Below are 18,758 nucleotides of genomic sequence, written 5' to 3' on the forward strand. Positions count from 1 at the left end.
AGGCACGATTTCGCCTGGCATAGAAAATGTGCTCTCTCGTTAGGACACTGTTGTTCAGAGGAGCTAGCCAACAACACAGCTAACACAATCACTTCAAACTGAAGCTGGAAAAATTGCAAACCAGCTGCACTTTGTTTAGTTTTACCTTTTTTTCAATTGCCATTTCTTTGTATATACAGTTGAAGTCGGAAGTTTACATACACCTTAGCCAAATACATTTAAAATCAGTTTTTCATAATTCCTGACATTTAATCCTAGTAAAAATTCCCTGTCTTACGTCAGTTAGGATCACCACTTTATTTTAAGAATATGAAATGTCAGAATAATAGTAAAGAGAATGATTTGTTTCAGCTTTTATTTCTTTCATCACATTCCCAGTGGGTCAGTTTACATACACTCAATTAGTATTTGGTAGCGTTGCCTTTAAATTGTTTAACTTGGGTCAAATGTTTAGGGTAGCCTTCCACAAGCTTCCCACAATAAGTTGGGTGAATTTTGGCACATTCCTCCTGACAGAGCAGGTGTAACTGAGTCAGGTTTGTAGTCCTCCTTGCACGCACACGCTTTTCAGTTCTGCCCACAAATTGTCTATAGGGTTGAGGTCAAGGCTTTGTGATGGCCACTCCAATACCTTGACTTTGTTGTCCTTAAGCCATTTTGCCACAACTTTGGAAGTATGCTTGGGGTCATTGTCCATTTGGAAGACCCATTTGCGACCAAGCTTTATCTTCCTGACTGATGTCTTAAGATGTTGCTTCAATATATCCACATAATTTTCCTCCCTCATGATGTCATCTATTTTGTGAAGTGCACCAGTCCCTCCTGCAGCCAAGCACCCCCACAACATGATGCCACCCCCGTGCTTCATGGTTGGGATGGTGTTCTTCGGCTTGCAAGCCTCCCCCTTTTTCCTCCAAACATAATGATGGTCATTATGGCCAAACAGTTCTATTTTTGTTTCATCAGACCAGAGGACAAGTACGATCTTTGTCCCCATGTGTAGTTGCAAACCGTAGTCTTGCTTTTTTATGGCAGTTTTGGAGCAGTGGCTTCTTCCTTGTTGTACTGCCTTTCAGGTTATGTCGATTTAGGACTCGTTTTACTGTGGATATAGATACTTTTGTACCTGTTTCCTCCAGAATCTTCACAAGGTCCTTTGCTGTTGTTCTGGGATTGATTTGCACTTTCGCACCAAAGTACATTCATCTCTAGGAGACAGAACACGTCTCCTTCCTGAGCGGCATGAGGGCTGTGTGGTCCCATGGTGTTTATACGTGTGTACCATTTTTTGTACAGATGAACATGGTACCTTCAGGCGTTTGGAAATTTCTCCCAAGTATGAACCAGACTTGTGGAGGTCTACAATATTTTTTCTGAGGTCTTGGCTGATTTCTTTTTGTTTTTCAATGATGTCAAGCAAAGAGGCACTGAGTTTGAAGGTAGGCCTTGAAATACATCCACAGGTACACCTCCAATTGACTCAAATGATGTCAATTAGCCTATCAGAAGCTTCTAAAGCCATGACATAATTTTCTGGAATTTTCCAAGCTGTTTAAAGGCACAGTCAACTTAATGTATGTAAACTTCTGATCCACTGGAATTGTGATACAGTGAGTTGTAAGTGAAATAATCTGTCTGTAAACAATTGTTGGAAAAATGACTTGTGTCATGCACAAAGTAGATGTCCTAACTGACTTGCCAAAACTATAGTTTGTTAACAAGAAATTTGTGGAGTGGTTGAAAAACGAGTTTTAATGACTCCAACCTAAGTGTATGTAAACTTCCGACTTCAACTGTATATCCATTAAAATTATGCCAGCTGATTAATGATTTCGACTGGCTGAGAAACGCTGCCTGCCTCTCTCTCTCGTCCCGACTCCCGACCCCTACACGTTCAATACTATGGGACAGTTGGAGATCGAGTTTGAATATTGAAACAATATTGCAAATGTCAAATTGACAGTAAGGGATTATACAAGTCTCCGCTATTGAAAACGAAATGTTAGTCTAAAGGAAATGTGAGATGATGTCTAGATGTTTTTTATAGTGGACCTCAAATTTATAAATCGCTTGGCTGGGCTGAAGAGACAGTGGATTGCGCAGTCAGATGGAACAGAGTAAATAGGCATTTTAACGTCATAGATTTAGCCGGTGGTAACTTGTGGAATAGTCACCAGCTGGAATGCGCTTTTAACCAATCAGCATTCGTTGTATAAAAGTTAATATATATATCATCTAAACAATTATGAATCTCATGTACTGTACCTATGTATCAGACGTCAGGGTAAGGGCCAGATGCAGACAGTTCGAACAACAGACGTTTATTTATAAAACAGGGGCAGGCAAACGACAGGTCATGGGCAGGCAGAGATCGGTAGTCCAGGGCAGAGTCCATAAGGTACAGAGTGGCAGGCAGGGTCAGGGCAGGCAGAGGTCAGTAATCCAGGGCAGTAGCAAGGTACAGAACGGCATGCAGGCTCAGGGTCATGGCAGGCAGAATGATCAAAACCAGGATAACTAGAAAACAGGCCCGCAAGAAAACGGGAGTACGAAAAACACGCTGGTATGCTTGACGAGACAAGACGAACTGGCAACAGGCAGAGAACACAGGTATAAATGCACAGGGGATAATGGGGGGGTGGAGACGAGCACAAAGACAGGTGAAACAGATCATGGTGTGACACTATTTTCTCTCCAAGAGCATAAATGAAGACCTATTAGTGAACATTTTGCCAGTTCTGGGAACACATTTTTTGTTTTACTATGGTTCCCTGAATGTAAATTATAGGTTATTTTGAGGTTTTTGAATAACTTCCTTAAAAATATGTCACTGAATATATAAATAAGACTTTTAATAAAAACACTAGCTTATTTTGGATTAACTTTTTTGAACTCCAAGCACAGATAGGACATTAATTTGCTTAGGCATTAATCACGCAAACATGAGTCCACCTGGTGGAAATGTTTTGCTGAAGTATTAAAATTCCCACAGGAGAACATTGTTTCTTAACGTTCTCTGAACTATTCGAGAACCAGTTGGAGAACGTTCCTAGAACTTGACCAAAAATGTAATTAAATGCAACCATGTTCATACTTTTAGGAAACGTTCTGTTAAAGTATTGAAATACCAAGAAAAATAACGTTATTTTGTCAAGTTCTTTAAATGTGCTGAGAATGTTCCAAAGCCAAGCAACTATCCTGCACCATTCCCAGATTGTTGTGGGAAGGTGGTATTCAAAATAATCATTGGACAACACTTTCATCAAGCTCTAGAAACATAGGATTCTTAGAACATTATGTGCTAGCTGGGAGAGGTCTGTGACAGACAAGGTCATAATATCACGTCAATCACCCTGCAATCTGTTTTAGCGCCGGCATCTAGCGAGACGGACATGGTGTCAGGGGAGCCGAGGCCCCCTTTATTACCTGCCTTTCAGCGGGATTGTGCTCTCATATCAGGCTCCATGTGTCGCCTGTCATGTCCAGGCAGGAGCCTGTCACTGTGAATCTGCCATAGGACACACACACACACATATACACACACTGGGCTTGGGGAGAAGAGGTGGTGAGAGGGGTGTAAGGGGCTGTGTCATCGGCCCTGTGTCATCGGCCCTGTGTCATTAGCTCCACTGTTTTAGCACTGGTGGTAAATACAGTAAAATATAGCTAGTCATAACCCAGCTAGCACATTTGGTTCCTTGGAAGTTGTGGGAACGTATGTTTTTGGTTTCACATCGGTTGTGGGAACTTATCTCATCACCTCAAATTATCAAAATATTGTCTCAACTGAATTAAACAGATTATGAGTATTTCATTAATAGAATTAAACAGATTAATAGAAAATTAAACAGATCACCCACTTGCAACAAAGAGAGAAAAACCTATCAAAAGAATCAATTAGTATTGACTGGGAAAAGGGAAGAGACAACCCTGAATAAATGTTGTGGGGTTTAAGAGGCAAAATCCTTGCTTGGTCCAGGATATTCCCCTAGCTGTAAGCTTGGTATTAGCTGGCTTTCTGTGTCTGTCTGTCACTCTGGGTTAGCTATTGAGAGCTCCACGGCTTAGATGGAAGCTGTCTAATTAAGGACTACCGGCAGCTCAACCCTGGGTTTTTATATTCTATAATGTTGCTTTGTGATGGTGTGAACGGCACAAAGAGAATGCAAATATGGCTACATTTTGGGGGGTTTGAGACTCTTTTTACACATAACGATTGTAAATCTATATATTTTCAGGAAAATGAACTGCCCTTCACTTGTACGGTGGATGGACCCTTCAGCTATTTAGCAGGCATCTTGTATATCTCATTGACTTCTGAGGGTCTTTGGTAGGGACAGGGAGAGGCTCTCTGATGTTGATGGATTAACAGCCAGACTGAAGACAGGCCCAAGGCCCTCACTATGCCTCTTTACCCCATCAGAGAGAGAGAGAAACCACTGGCAATACACACAGAGTCAATCAATCACCAGATACACAGACATGCACGCACACATTCGCACACATTCACACACGCATGCATGTACACACACACACGCGCGCAAACACACACACAAACAAAGATAGATAAACTCAGTTAAAGGGTCTCTGGCACAAGCAAGGTCCCCCCATACACACTGTTTGGCTGCAGACACTCCTCTTAAGAGATTGCCATTAAATTGACGGCAGTGTATTTAGACCAAAGCACCAACCTTGATCGATGTGATTGAAATGACCCTCATTTCCTCATTTTCATTCCCAAAAAGTGGAGTTATCTGATATACCAGTATAACATTAAATCAAACTTTTTTTTTTATATATAGGCATATTTTTTTTACCCCTTTTTTCTCCCCAATTTGATATTCAGTTGGTAGTTAGAGTCTTGTCCCATCGCTGCAACTCCCGTACGGACTCGGGAGAGGCGAAGATCGAGAGCCGTGCGTCCTCCGAAACACAACCCAACCAAGCCGCACTGCTTCTTGACACAATGCCCGCTTAACCCGGAAGCCAGCCGCACCAATGTGTCACAGGAAACCGGCTGCGACACAGCCTGGACTCAAACCAGGATCTCTAGTGGCACAGCTAGCACTGCAATTGCATTGCAGTGCGTTGCGTTAGACCACTGCGCCACTCGGGAGGCCTAAATCAAACTCAATGGTTTCCTTACACTGGATGGTAATCAAAAGGTTGAGCCAATGATCCTGTTCTAAGTCCTGTACTGTAGAGACGTGGGAACTGAGTCCATCTCTGGTTCTCAGGTAGACAGAATCTGTCCCTACCTGCTCTCTTACTGTAATGATCCTTGTCTTAGTTACCATCACTTCTCACAGTGATGGGAAAGTCTGAGAAGTAGAAGAAATATTGTACATGTGTGCGCACACACACATACACACACAAACATTGGTTTCACTATCCAAGTGGGGACCCAAAAAATGTATTCCCATTCAAAATCCAATTTTTCCTAACCCTTAACCTGACCGCCACCGTAACCCTAACCTTAACCCTAACCCCAATTCCTCAGCACTTTATCAATAATTGTCTTCCTCCTGTTGAACTGTTATGGGTGACCCCTCTGAGCTCTCGGCCTTTCGTGTTCTCCCATCCTCTCCAGACTGGTCGGATGTACAATATAGAAACAGGGCAGAAAGTTGCAAAAGGCCCGTGCAACCCAAGATTTAATACCAGCATAAACAGAAATCCTCTTAAACGTAACCCCTAACCTTAAACCTAACCCCTAAGCCTAAAATAGGATTTTTCATTTTGGGGACCTACGATTTTTCTTGTTTTACTATGCATATGAGGACTTTTGCTACCCAAAAGGATAGTAAAGTTAGACCAGACACACACACACACACACAAACACACACACACACACACACACACACACACACACACACACACACACACACACACACACACACACACACACACACACACACACACACACACACACACACACACACACACACACACACACACACGTGTAGACATATGTGAAAGCTTAGGGGATGAAGGGACTAGTATTGAAGTGAAGTGGCTTGTCTGAGTGGAGCTCAAGGCTTTTTACATGTCCTAACCCAGTCCATTCACTGCCACTACAGCTCTGACTTTAAACGTACGCCTCTGCTAAGTAACACCTACGAGGGAGCAATGTACGCGAGGAGAAGAGTGGAAAAAGAGATTGAGGTTGCTCAGATGAGAGTGCTTCAATGTGAAACGTGTTAAATAATTCCACGACAATGTTTCTCATGCTTTTTCTGCGGTGAATAACAAACACACTCTTATACATACACTGGGAGCAAAACACACACACACACACTCTCTCACACAGCACTCTGTCCTGTACGCTATCACTCAATCTAGCGAAATATGACCCACTCCATGGCTGGCGGACCAGAATGTGGAATTCCACATGTCCTCTGTCACTCACACCATACAGAAATATTAGGCAGTAATTCACTTCCCTTTGTGGTTCTCTCCGGCTCTTCCCTCTTTCTCTCTTTCTCTTTCCTTCTCTTTCTCTATTTTTCACGCTCTCCCCCTCCATGTCTTCTCTGTGTGTGTGTTGTGTATGTTTGTTTGTTACAGTAAGTGCAGTGTGTTCTGTACAATGCATACGCTGACCAGTCTTTGAGTAAAGAGAACCACTGATTATATCATGAAAGCCACAGTGGTGAGGGCAGACTCACTGGTGGTTCTAGTCTGTGTTTGTGACCGTGTGTTTGGGGTTTGTGACCCTGTATTTGGGGTTTGTGACCCTGTGATTGAGGTTTGTAACCCTGTGATTGAGGTTTGTGACTGTATTTGTGACTAGGGGCCTTTGCTCAGGAAACTCCATGTAATTACCAAGTTTCACATACTCTCCATAAAGGATTCTGGTGATAAACTGAATGGACATTCGTCTTTAAAGTAAGGCCATCTTTCAATGACTGCATTATTGATCTGCTCCTAGCCTTGTTGAATATGGATCTGTAAGGTGTATACCCGAGTGAGAGAAATCTTCTTCAGATGTAACAAATTGAAAGAGATTTCATTTCATTTGGACCTCGAGCTAAACCAGAATGTTACCCTCCACATGCACACACACACACACACACACACACACACACACTCTCTCTACCCACCCAAACACACACTCTGACAGACCTCTTCATTGGATCAGTTTCCCCGAGCACTGTGGAACAGAGTGTGAACACAACATTAGTTTTGAGCTAATTAATCTCCCCCAGCTCTCGTGTGAATGTAATTAACACTTTGGATGGGTGCAGATTGGTATTATTATTTATGGCCCGTTTTTCTCGCCTCTTTCTTCCGCTCAGCCTGTGGCACACACTTTTATTTTTTACGACAGACCCAACCATGTTACAAGGCTATTGGGAGTACTTTGTTCAACTTTAATATTTTTATATGGTCTGCATAATCGAATGTCACTCTTGACACGTGTTGTCCATGACAGTACTCTGTTCCTACCCTGTTTGAATATAAATCTGTAATGCATGTACCCGAGTGAACTAGGTTGCATTAGGTTAAGTCCCAAATGGCACCCTATTTCCTATGTTGTGCACTGCTTTTAACCAGGGTCCGTAGGGGGGCCTTGATGACTTTGTGCTGTGGATTTCTGTGCTGTGGAGTTCTGAATTTCGCTGTTCCCCCCTGGATAATGTGATACAGTATTGGACACATTGTCAATTCCGGAAGTCTCTTTGCGTCCTATTTGCAGTCTCACCCAGTAGCTCAGCAGATGCTTGTAATGCGGAGACGTCATCTAGAAAGATGGGACTAACTGTTGACAAAACAACATGTCTGCAGCAATCGTGTGGGCATGACGTAGTCAGACAGGATGTATCAAGCGGTGACTGTCATAGAGATGATTTGCATTCCGTTTGAGAGTGTTTTATCCCTTGTCTCCCCTACTTTAACAGCACAGGGATCACTTTAACAGGGATCACTTCAGCCAGTGTGGGTGCCATTGTGCTTTTACGTGCGTGTGGGTTTCATAGATTTCAAAAGAAGAACAGGTAGCCAGCCCACCACTCTACACTCTGGGTGTTTGGTTGACCCAACTGCTGTCTTGCAGGCGTTGGGTCACTTAGTTGGGTTGTTTTCTTTTTTTTTTAAAGACTGGTTATTGATGCTGGGTGCTGGGTTATTGGTTCTGGGTTATTGGGATATGCCCCAGTGGGTCAGATCAGATGTCTGGAAGCATAGTTTAGTAGGGGTGTGGCTTTCAGATAGTTATTTTTAGCCACCCATTAGAGTAAATTCCATTCCTCTTCATCTGTTCTCTTGTATAGTTATCACATGTTAAGGTTGAACATTGACATTTTTGAACATTCAATGACGCTTACAGAATTGTACAAATTCCCTAAAAGCCTATGTAAATCCTGTTGTTGGGATACAAGGTGGTGGTATACCTTATTATAATATGTAATACATAATCTTAATATCATAGAGGAATGTGTAAAAAAAAATAAGAACGCCTTGAATTTGCTGTATGTAAACTTGCTGTATGGAATGACATTTACTCTCATGGGTGGCCAATAAGATCTATCTGAAAGCCACACCCCCAGTAAGCCATGCCTCCTGAAAATAACCTAAGGATTACATTAAAAAAGACAGAGCTGCGGGGTCAACCCAGCATGAGAGTAGAAAATACCCAACTGATGGTTAAATTAACCCATGTTTGGGTAATCCCAACAACCCAACTGGCTGGGTCAAAATAACCAAGCCTGTGTTCTGTCCAATATTTCCCCAGTGCTGGGTTACCAAATAACCCAAACAGGGTTGTTTTTAACCCAGCATTTCTTAGAGTGTAAATGACGACTGTAGCGTGGTCACTAGGAATGCATCCCAAAAGGCACCCTAGTCCCTATATAGTCCACTACTATTTCCTATTCCTTATGGGCTCTGGTCAAAAGTAGTTCACTAAATAGGGGATAAGGTATCATTTGGGACGCAGTGAGAATGCATCTCTTTTCAGTGTCTCAGCAGCACTGAACAGGTGCTGTTTGTCCCCGGAGGACTACTAATCTGTCCATGTCAGCTCTATAGGGTAATAACAAGTCTATGTTTTAGGGTAGAAAATAGTCAAGGGACATGTTGGGACAGGTAGAGAACACAGAACGCGTTACTCTGTATAATTACAATGTCTGAAGGGAGTGTGCATGGCTCCCATGTCTGGCTCAAATGTGTTATTGTTAATGTTCCTCTTTTGTCTCCACACTTTGTGGAACAGACAAATCGTAGGTGTCTACAGCACAAAACAATTATCCTCTCAGAACTAAACTATGACTAAAATTAACTATAATCAACAGTGAAAGCTGCAATCACTTTCTGCACAAAAAGATCATCTCTAACTGATTAAATGAATTGAGAGTTGATTGTGAAGAGTGTTAGCAGAGAGAGTACAGAGGAAGTCTGTGAAGGAGCGGTGACAGTCCCTGTACCTCATATTTGATGTGAGATCAGGCCTAGAGAGGGACAGCCGTCTTCATTAAAACTCTATTAACTCATCAGTCAGATCTTCCCTCTGCCTTGGCTTATCTGTCCACAGCCTCTGTTTAGATTGAACATGGCTGCTAAATATCCTCCTGGAAGGCTTTTCTATCTATGAGTGAGTCCCATATATAGGGCACTACATATTAACGTAATAAGGTGCTATTTTGGACTCGCGCTATGTTTTCCCTCAGTTTCCTTCTCTCGTTGTTTCCCTCTCTCTGTGTATGTGCATCCATGCCCCTGCCCTTGCACTTGGGTGACCCTGTACGTCCTCACGTGAGAGGTTCTGCTCTGACTTGTGTGAGAGCATCAGGTCTCCTCTGTCTGTCTGCCAGCCCATCTGGCCAATGTCAAACATACCCTGTGGGAATATCTGGGACAAGGAGAGTTCAAGTTCTCTTTTGACAGAGCGAAGGCCATTTTCGCAGTTTGCCTCTGTCATTGATTGACAGAAAATATGAGTAGTGTACATTTTTCCTTCCCCCTTACCCCATCTCACTCTTTTGAAAAAAAGAAAACCTCCCAAATAGTTACCCAGTGCTTTTATCGTCTATATAATGATGCACCTTTATCTAGTATCCGTTTGATTTCTACCGAGCAGAAGCAGAGTTTCTGTACTATATGCCGCACTGTTATTGCTGATGTGTTTTATGGATTTTTGCCCTGTAGTATAGTGTTGATCTTGTGAATCAATATTGTGGACGAGCGACAGCAGACAGACCAATGAGGAGAGTTAGACTTCAGAACCCAAACTCATAGAGGACTATTTCCAACCCTTCTGTCACTCTCTTCTCCCTCATCCCCTCTCAGTTAGACAGAAAAGCTTGGTCTTTTCTTTTTTGGGCATTTTCTCCATCTTTCTCTCTCTCCCTCGTTCCCCTCTCTCTCACACCCTCATCGAGTAATAAGGGACAACCTCACTGTTTTTGTCTTCTTCAGGAGATTAATTAAGATTAATAAATCAAGTAGGTTTTGAAAACTCAAGCATGTGAACCAGCTCCACTCACCCGCTCACCCGTTGTGCTCAGAAACGTTAAAGAGGAACAAAGGGGGGAGAGAAAGGTAGGGGAATGTCGTTTGCAGTGCCATTTACTTTTTACATCATCATCTTTTCTGACTTTTCTGGCTCAAGGCTGAAGTTATTTGCTGACCTTTCCAAGGCTCCCAGCTGTGTCTGTGGATGATGACAGAGTACTCCTGCCAACACCACTCACTGAATGATCACTAATGAGGGGAACCCGCCGGACACGATTGCAGAAATAATTGTCATTTTACTCCCATTGAATAGGATTCATACTAATTGAAGCCTCATTATTTCACATTGTGTACATCCAATTACGTGTGATTCCTCTAAGTGTTCACCTTTTGCTGTTTTTTTTCAGCCTCACGTCATAAAGGAGGCTATATGTCCAGGGTTTGTGTGCATACCTGAGGGCCCCAGTTGGTCCCAGGGAGATATCTTCATGTGCTTGGGGACGAGGTGTAAGGGACGCACCTAAAACTCAGTGATGTTTCATTTTGACTTTATTTCACCAGGAAGATAGCTGTGGGGGATTCCAGGGGGAGACTCCCTTGGGTTTTCTGACCTCAATGGGACTTCCTGGTAACCTGGTCAAGCAGACTGACTGCTGCGTTCACAAGATCAGGCTGGTTTCACAAGGCTAACTTCCTGGTGAAATAAAGTCAAAACGATACATCACTGAGGTACATCCACTACATCCCCAGAAGGTTATTTATGACCTCAGTGTCTTGTATGATCTCTATGGCGTTTGATCATTATTTATACATGTCAACTCCAGAACAACCACTTGACCCCTCAGTCTCTCAGCCCCGCCTCATTAAGTTGGCTATACAGTGGCTTGTGAAAGTATTCACCCCCTTTGGCATTTTTCCTATTTTGTGGCCTTACAACCTGGAATTAAAATGAATTTCTGGGGGGGGGGGGGGGGGGGGGGGTTATATAATTTAACTTACACAACCTGCCTACCATTTTGAAGATGCAATTTGTTTTTTATTGTGAAACAAACAAGAAATAAGACAAAAAAAACTGAAAACTTGAGCGTGCATAACTATTCACCCCCCAAAGCCAATACTTTGTAGAGCCACCTTTTGCAAAAATTACAGCTGCAAGTCTCTTGGGGTATGTCTCTATGAGCTTGGCACATCTAGCCACTGGGATGTTTGCCCATTATTCCATGCAAAACTGCTCCAGTTCCTTCAAGTTGGATGGGCTCCGCTGGTGTACAGCAATCTTTAAGTCATACCACAGATTCTTAATTGGATTGAGGTCTGGGCTTTGACTAGGCCATTCCAAGACATGTATATGTTTGCCCTTAAACCACTCAAGTGTTGCTTTAGCGGTATGCTTAGGGTCATTGTCCTACTGAAATGTGAACCTTCGTCACAGTTTAAAATCTCTGGAAGACAAACAGATTTCCTTCAAGAATTTCCTTGTATTTAGCGCCATCCATCATTCCTTCAATTCTGACCAGTTTCCCAATCTCTGCAGATGAAAACATCCCCACAGCATGATGCTGCCACCACCATGCTTCACTGTGGGGATGTTGTTCTTGGGGTGATGAGAGGTGTTGGGTTTGCGCCAGACATAGCGTTTTCCTTGAAGGCCAAAAAGCTCAATTTTAGTCTCATCTGAGCAGAGTACCTTCTTCCATATGTTTGGGGAGTCTCCCACATGCCTTTTGGCAAACACCAAACATGGTTGCATATTTTTTTCTTTAAGCAATGGCTTTTTTTCTGGCCACTCTTCCATAAAGCCCAGCTCTGTGGAGTATATGGTTTAAAGTGGTCTTATGGACAGATACTCCGTCCATAGGACCACTTAATTTTTTTATAACCACACCCTGATCTGTACTTCTCCACAACTTTGTCCCTGACCTGTTTGGAGAGCTCCTTCGTCTTCATGGTGCCGCTTGCTTGGTAGTACCCCTTGCTTAGTGGTGTTGCAGACTCTGGGGCCTTTCAGAACTGGTGTATATATACTGAGATCTTGTGACAGATCATGTGACACTTAGATTGCACACAGTTGTACTTTATTTAACTAATTATTTGACTTCTGAAGGTAATTGGTTGCACCAGATCTTATTTAGGGGCTTCATAGCAAAGGGGGTGAATACATATATACGCACCACTTTGACGTTTTTTTATTTTTATTTTTTTTTAAATCATTTCACTTCACCAATTTGGACTACTTTGTGTATGTCCCTTACATGAAATCCAAATAAAAATCCATTTAAATTACAGGTTGTAATGCAACAAAATAGGAAAAACGCCAATTGGGATGAATACTTTTGCAAGGCACTGTATGTCCAGGGTTTCTGTGCATACCTGAGGGCCCCAGTTCATCTCCATATGCTTGGCAAGGGCTCCTGCTACATTGATGGAGCTGCTTTCAATGGGGAGGTAGAAAAGAGTGCTCTGACACCCTCAAAAAGAGACAGTCAGAGCCAAAAGGTGTCCCTCCAACATGTACGCACGCACGCACGTTCTCACACTCACACACACACATTTGTTTTACTATCCTTGTGGGGACCAAACAATTGATTCCAATTCAAAATCCTATTTTCCCTAACCCCTAGTCCTAAACTTAGCTCTAACCCTTAACGTAACCCCTAACCCTAATTGTAACCCTACACTTAACCCCAATGCCTATAATTTTCCTTGTGGGCACACACATGTAGCACGCACGCACACATGCACACACACACACACACACACACACACACACACACACACACACACACACACACACACACACACACACACACACACACACACACACACACACACACACACACACACACACACACAACATTCCTCTCTCCAGTATGGGCGAACCCTTGTACAGAAGCGTCCTGTCAGTGCCATTGAGTCAGGTAAACAACCAGAGAAAGGGGAAAACCAGCGGGACCCTAATACCCAGGAAGAGAATGAAAAGAAGGGTTGCACCGAGATTTCATGATCTCCTAAATGTCCTTGAAAGCGTTAGGTGAAACCAAATTACAGTTCTCCTGGCGTTTGTGGATTAGTCGTGTTGACAGGCGTGAGTCGGGCGAACAGAGCCACTCTTGAGAGTCACAGCAAAGGGTTGCAGGGCAATCAGGGGGAGTAAAAGAGGAACAGAGGGGGAAGATTTTCTCTCACACAAAGCTGAAGGAACTCACATATCCATGGAGAAGCCTCGTCCTGCTACGAACTTATTCGGGGTGTTCCTCAGGGGTCTGTACTTTCCCCTTTAAAATGACTAACACAGACCATGGAGTCTCTCCTTGACAATGAGAGAGTTCACTGGCCCTGAACCAGTTGGGAGAAGTATAAACCATTACAGAGAGAGAGAGCGATCAACAGACACCAGCGCAGGTGTTTTTTATTCACTGTGACTCAGAGAAAGATTTGTTAAGGGTCTCTATTTTCCAGTCATGGTGTGTTCCGAGTTATTCTCTTTTGCCAACTTTCCACCATATATATTGAAGTGTCTAACAAAGATCCTTTGGAGGGTGAGAGACAATGTATGTGTTCCTGGAATGTATACTGTAGGTTTCCCTTGGATCGAAATATACAGTGTTCTTTGACAGGGCATCTTGCAGGCATGCATTGTCTCGGTGTGGGGGAATATGCATGCTTGGCTACAGGGGCAGTGTTAGACACCTAAGAACAACAGCATTGAGATCTGAATAGTAATTAGCAGCATGCTACATACTCCAAACTGACATAGCTGCCTAGACTTCATAATGAGAAGAGCTCACTGGGGGGGTGGTGGTGAAAGGGGCCTCAAGGATTCTGTTTGGGAGTCTGTCTGCGTCAGTCAACTTTGTTATGTTTTAGCCTTGTGATCAGTATCCAAATGTGTTTAGTTAAAGAACTTCTGGAAAGATTTGTCCAAACTTTATTGATAGACTTGTAGAATGACCTGTGGTTTAAAGTGATAAAGATTAGCCGATGCAGAGAAAGTGTGGTCTACTGATAGAGAGTATGGTTTCATACGTGTGGTCTAGTGATTCACATTATTTAGCAGACACGCTAATCCAGAGTGATTTACAGGCACAATTAGGATTAAGTGCCTTGCTCAAGGGCACATTGACAGTTTGTCGGCTTGGTGATTCAAACCAGCAACCTTTTTGTTAATGCGCCCAACGCTCTTTAACCGCTAGGCTACCTGCCGCCACTGATGACTGGCATTGTCTGTGATGTCAATAAATACAGTTTAGTTAAGCCAGTAGTACATTTAGAGTACAGCACATTGGACTCCGTGTAGTGTCCTCAGCATTAACTTTAGAATTCTTGCAGTTCTTCCTGCATGTGTGTGTGTGTGTGTGTGTGTGTGTGTGTGTGTGTGTGTGTGTGTGTGTGTGTGTGTGTGTGTGTGTGTGTGTGTGTGTGTGTGTGTGTGTGTGTGTGTGTGTGTGTGTGTGTGTGTGTGTGTGTGTGTGTGTGTGTGTGTGTGTGTGAGTGAGTGTCAGTGAGAGTTAGTTAGTTAGTCTCCCTGGTCTCATCCGTGCAGCAGCTGGTCTCTGAGCTGTTTACTTTGCGGATGCTCATTACAGAGTGAAACTGTCAGCCTCCACTTTGGGCGCATTAGCATGTTAAGCCCCTCCACTCCACTCTCACCTCCCTAGTCCTGCTCTCATGGTGAACACTTCTGGTCTATCTGGGGCCCAGAGAGAGAGAGGGGAGGACGGAGGGGAGGGAGGATGAGGCGAGAGAGAGTGGGGGGGAGCCGTTTGTTGTTTGTTTTTACAACTAACCTCATTAGTAGAGCTGGAATGACATTAACGGTCAGGCAGGCAGGCTTTGAACTAATGTCAGTTTTTGTACGAGTCTGGGGGAAGAAATGTAAGTGGGAAAGTGATTAAAAGGAGAAACCTGTGCCAGGCAGGCTCTAGGACACACTGTCTGAAGTGATGATCTGCCTGGTGTCACGAGTGTGTGTTTTTGCATGCATTTGTGTGTGCGTTAGAGGTCTTTGCGGATCCACCTGTACCTGAATACCCGAGACCTGATCCGGATAATGTCACGGATCTGGGTCGGATCTGACATGATTGTCACGGGTCTCGGGTACAGTATGTGTCATTTTAACTGACTTGTCCCTAAGGGCTAGTGCATTTCTTTGCGCGACTCCTGCAGTAGAGAAAGAGAGAGAAAAATGGTATAATAACAGGCTACAACAACCAAGAGCCAACAGGTAGGCAGGCTGCTACTTCATTTCCTGAATGGAGATGTTATTTGTAACTGTAAGATCAGAAAGCGCATGCACTGCAGCCTCAGTTAGTCTAGCTAGCTAACGTTAGCTAGCTTAACTAGGTTCTTGTCCCGGTTTGATGCAGACAAGCAGTCCAAGACAGGTACTACGCCATCATATTTGATGATAAATGACCTAGCTATGGCAGCTATTAGACTATTAGGCTTGCTTGCTGTCTCTCCTCTCTCCCTCCCTCCTCCCTGCTCCCCATGTCACTCGCTCACAATATGGTCCCTCCCCTGTCTGCTTGAGCGGAACCGCTCTCCCTCCTCTCACACTGTATCAGCTTCGGTTAATAAAGTAGCTAAAAAACATATTTTTCCACTGCTTTCCTCCCTCAGATTGGATCGGACCGGTCTGGATCCGAACAGGTTAATACAGAACGGGTCTAGTTGTCCTCGGGTCCGTTCGGAACGGGTCTCTATATTATTTGTATTTATTTATTTATGCATATTGGATCTAGGTGGGAAAGCACCAGGTCCATTTTAGGACGGGTCCAACTTTTTGGATCCGTGAGGCGTGTGTGTGTGTGTGTGTGTGTGTGTGTGTGTGTGTGTGTGTGTGTGTGTGTGTGTGTGTGTGTGTGTGTGTGTGTGTGTGTGTGTGTGTGTGTGTGTGTGTGTGTGTGTGGTGTGTGTGTGTGTGTCCTGTCCTGTCCTCACTGTGACCTGATCAGAGTTTATCCTGGTCAGCTCACATGGCCAGGAAAAACTCTTGGCCCTAGGTAGGCTAGGTATGACTATGGGCCACTGGTATGTCTTAAATATGCTGAGTCACTGCTTCAATGCTATTCTGCATTTGTTTCATCCAAAGTAGTATCATTTCTCCCTAAAGCAATGAAGAATAGTCCACTGAGACAAAGATTTATGAGAGTGGCAGAAGATTAATGACCAGACCAGAGTTTTGGCTCCACCGCTGGACCACTGCCTTTTTGACCATAAAAATATTATTGTTCTATGTAATTATGCTGCTAGGATCCACTGGTGTACAATATAACCCGTTTCTCATTTCAGTTTAACTACTTAAAAAGGTCTATAGTTGAGAATGTCTTGGCTTACAAATTATATTGAGGAGAGAGCAGAATTATTGAGCTAAAAAAGGAGTTATATTGTAATCACCTTTTACATTTGAGGAAAGGAAAATATTGGTATGATAAAAAATGACTCATGACTTTTACATTTCTAAATCATAACATGTTTACATTATTGCTTTATTTCTCTTAGAATAAAGTGTACCTGTGTCACTGCAACTAAAAACAGCATATTCCTCCTACACTGTACCACTTTTACTCATCTCCCCTCTTCCTCTTTATCTGTGCTCCCCAGGGGTCTCCTACTCCTACCTGCAGGGGCAGCCACTGGCTGAGGAGGACGTGGCAGTGGATGTGAAGTTGTACAGTCACCGGTGGAGGAGGTGGCTGTCCCCAGAACAACCACGTAACATGGACAATAACAGGGCCAGCCAGGACCAGGATCAGCAGGACCAAGACCAGAGTCAAGACCAGCCTGAGGGGAACTTCCCAGGCCTGCTCTCAGCAGAGGACAGCCAGGACACTGACAACAGTTCCCAGATAGAGGTACAGTACATCAACAGTGTTTCCCCTACCATTACTCAGCAGGATACAAAGGAGGGATCTACTTCTTACCTCTGTTGCCCACTGTCAAAAAAAAAGTGGTTTGATATTTGCAGTGGTACTTGAGTAAAAGTAAAGATACCTTAATAGAAAATAACTCAAGTAAAAGTGAGAGACACCCAGTGAAATATTACTTGAGTAAAAGTTTCAAAGTACTTGGTTTTAAACATACTTGGGTATCAAAAGTAAATGGAATTGCTAAAATTAAGTATCAAATGTAAAAGGAATAACCATTTAAAATTCCTTATATTAAGCAAACCAGACGGCACAAATTATTTTTATACACTCAGACATCATTTACAAACGAAGCATTTGTGTTTAGTGAGCCCGCCAGATCAGAGGCAGTAGGGATGACCAGGGATGTTCTCTTAAAGTGTGTGAATTGGACCATTTTCTAGTCCTGCAAAGCATTCAAAATGTAACAAATACTTTTGGGTGTCAGGGAAAATGTATATAAAGTTATATATAAAGTATAAAGTACATTATTTTCTTTAGTAGTGTAGTGAAGAGTACAGATACCCCCCAAAAAGTACTTAAGTAGTACTTTAAAGTATTTTTAATTAAGTACTTTACACCACTGGATATTTGTAGCACCAAACCTGTTTACCATGAACTAGTGCTTGTTGGTATTTTTTTTCTGGGTAAGACCTATTATTGGATTCCTAGATTCCTGTCATTGTTGTTGAGCTCCTCATACTTTCCTTTGTTTGCTGAAGGGCGGAGGCTTACCAGAACTCTGTTACTTCAGGGGGCTTGGTGTTCCGCCAAGGAAAAACTATTTAGGGAAAACACTTGGGCCCACAGAGGGAACACCCCAGATAACCCTCTGAGACAGGGAGGGAGAATGTCTGGATTTACCTGTGAGGCCTCTATTAGAATATGAACAGAGCCGAAACTGCATTAGTTCCTCAATCCTCTTTAATCTACAACTACAGTAGTCCAACAAATATTCCTGGGCAACTCTCTGAGGAGAAAAAGTAGACAACCCGAGAACAGAGTGATTAGGTGAAAATGAAAAACAGGACAAGGGGACCTTTTGGCAGATGAATACTTAATATCAAATTAAAGCTCAGCACACCCCTAGGTAGTCATTCATCATAACCTGCTGTGTGTGGACTGAGGGTGAGTCACCTTAAAGTACCCCAGAAAGAGACCAGAACAACAGGTTATTAAAGGGTAATTCCACCACTTTTTATATTTACACTGCCTTCAGCAAGTATTCACACCGCTTGACTTTTTCCACATTTTGTTGTGTTACAATAACCCATAATGTTAAAGTGGAATGATATTTCATTCTTTTTTACAAATTCATTAAAAATGAAAAGCTGAAATGTCAATAAGCAATCAACCCCTCTGTTATGGCAAGCCTAAATAAGTTTCAAAAGGCACAAT

At 43.0% G+C, this 18,758-nt stretch overlaps 1 protein-coding gene across 1 annotated transcript in view; it reads left to right on the forward strand.

Moving 5' to 3' along the window:
• LOC120051162 (plexin domain-containing protein 2-like) overlaps positions 1 to 18,758 on the forward strand; it is a 179,344-nt gene that overhangs the window by 62,016 nt on the left and 98,570 nt on the right. Inside the window, exon 2 of the mRNA XM_038997876.1 lies at positions 17,059 to 17,309. Within this exon, the coding sequence (XP_038853804.1) occupies positions 17,059 to 17,309 (251 nt within the window). The remainder of the gene's footprint in view (positions 1 to 17,058; positions 17,310 to 18,758) is intronic.

This window comes from Salvelinus namaycush, chromosome 7 (assembly GCF_016432855.1).
Source record: "Salvelinus namaycush isolate Seneca chromosome 7, SaNama_1.0, whole genome shotgun sequence".
Classification (NCBI taxonomy): Eukaryota; Metazoa; Chordata; class Actinopteri; order Salmoniformes; family Salmonidae; genus Salvelinus; species Salvelinus namaycush.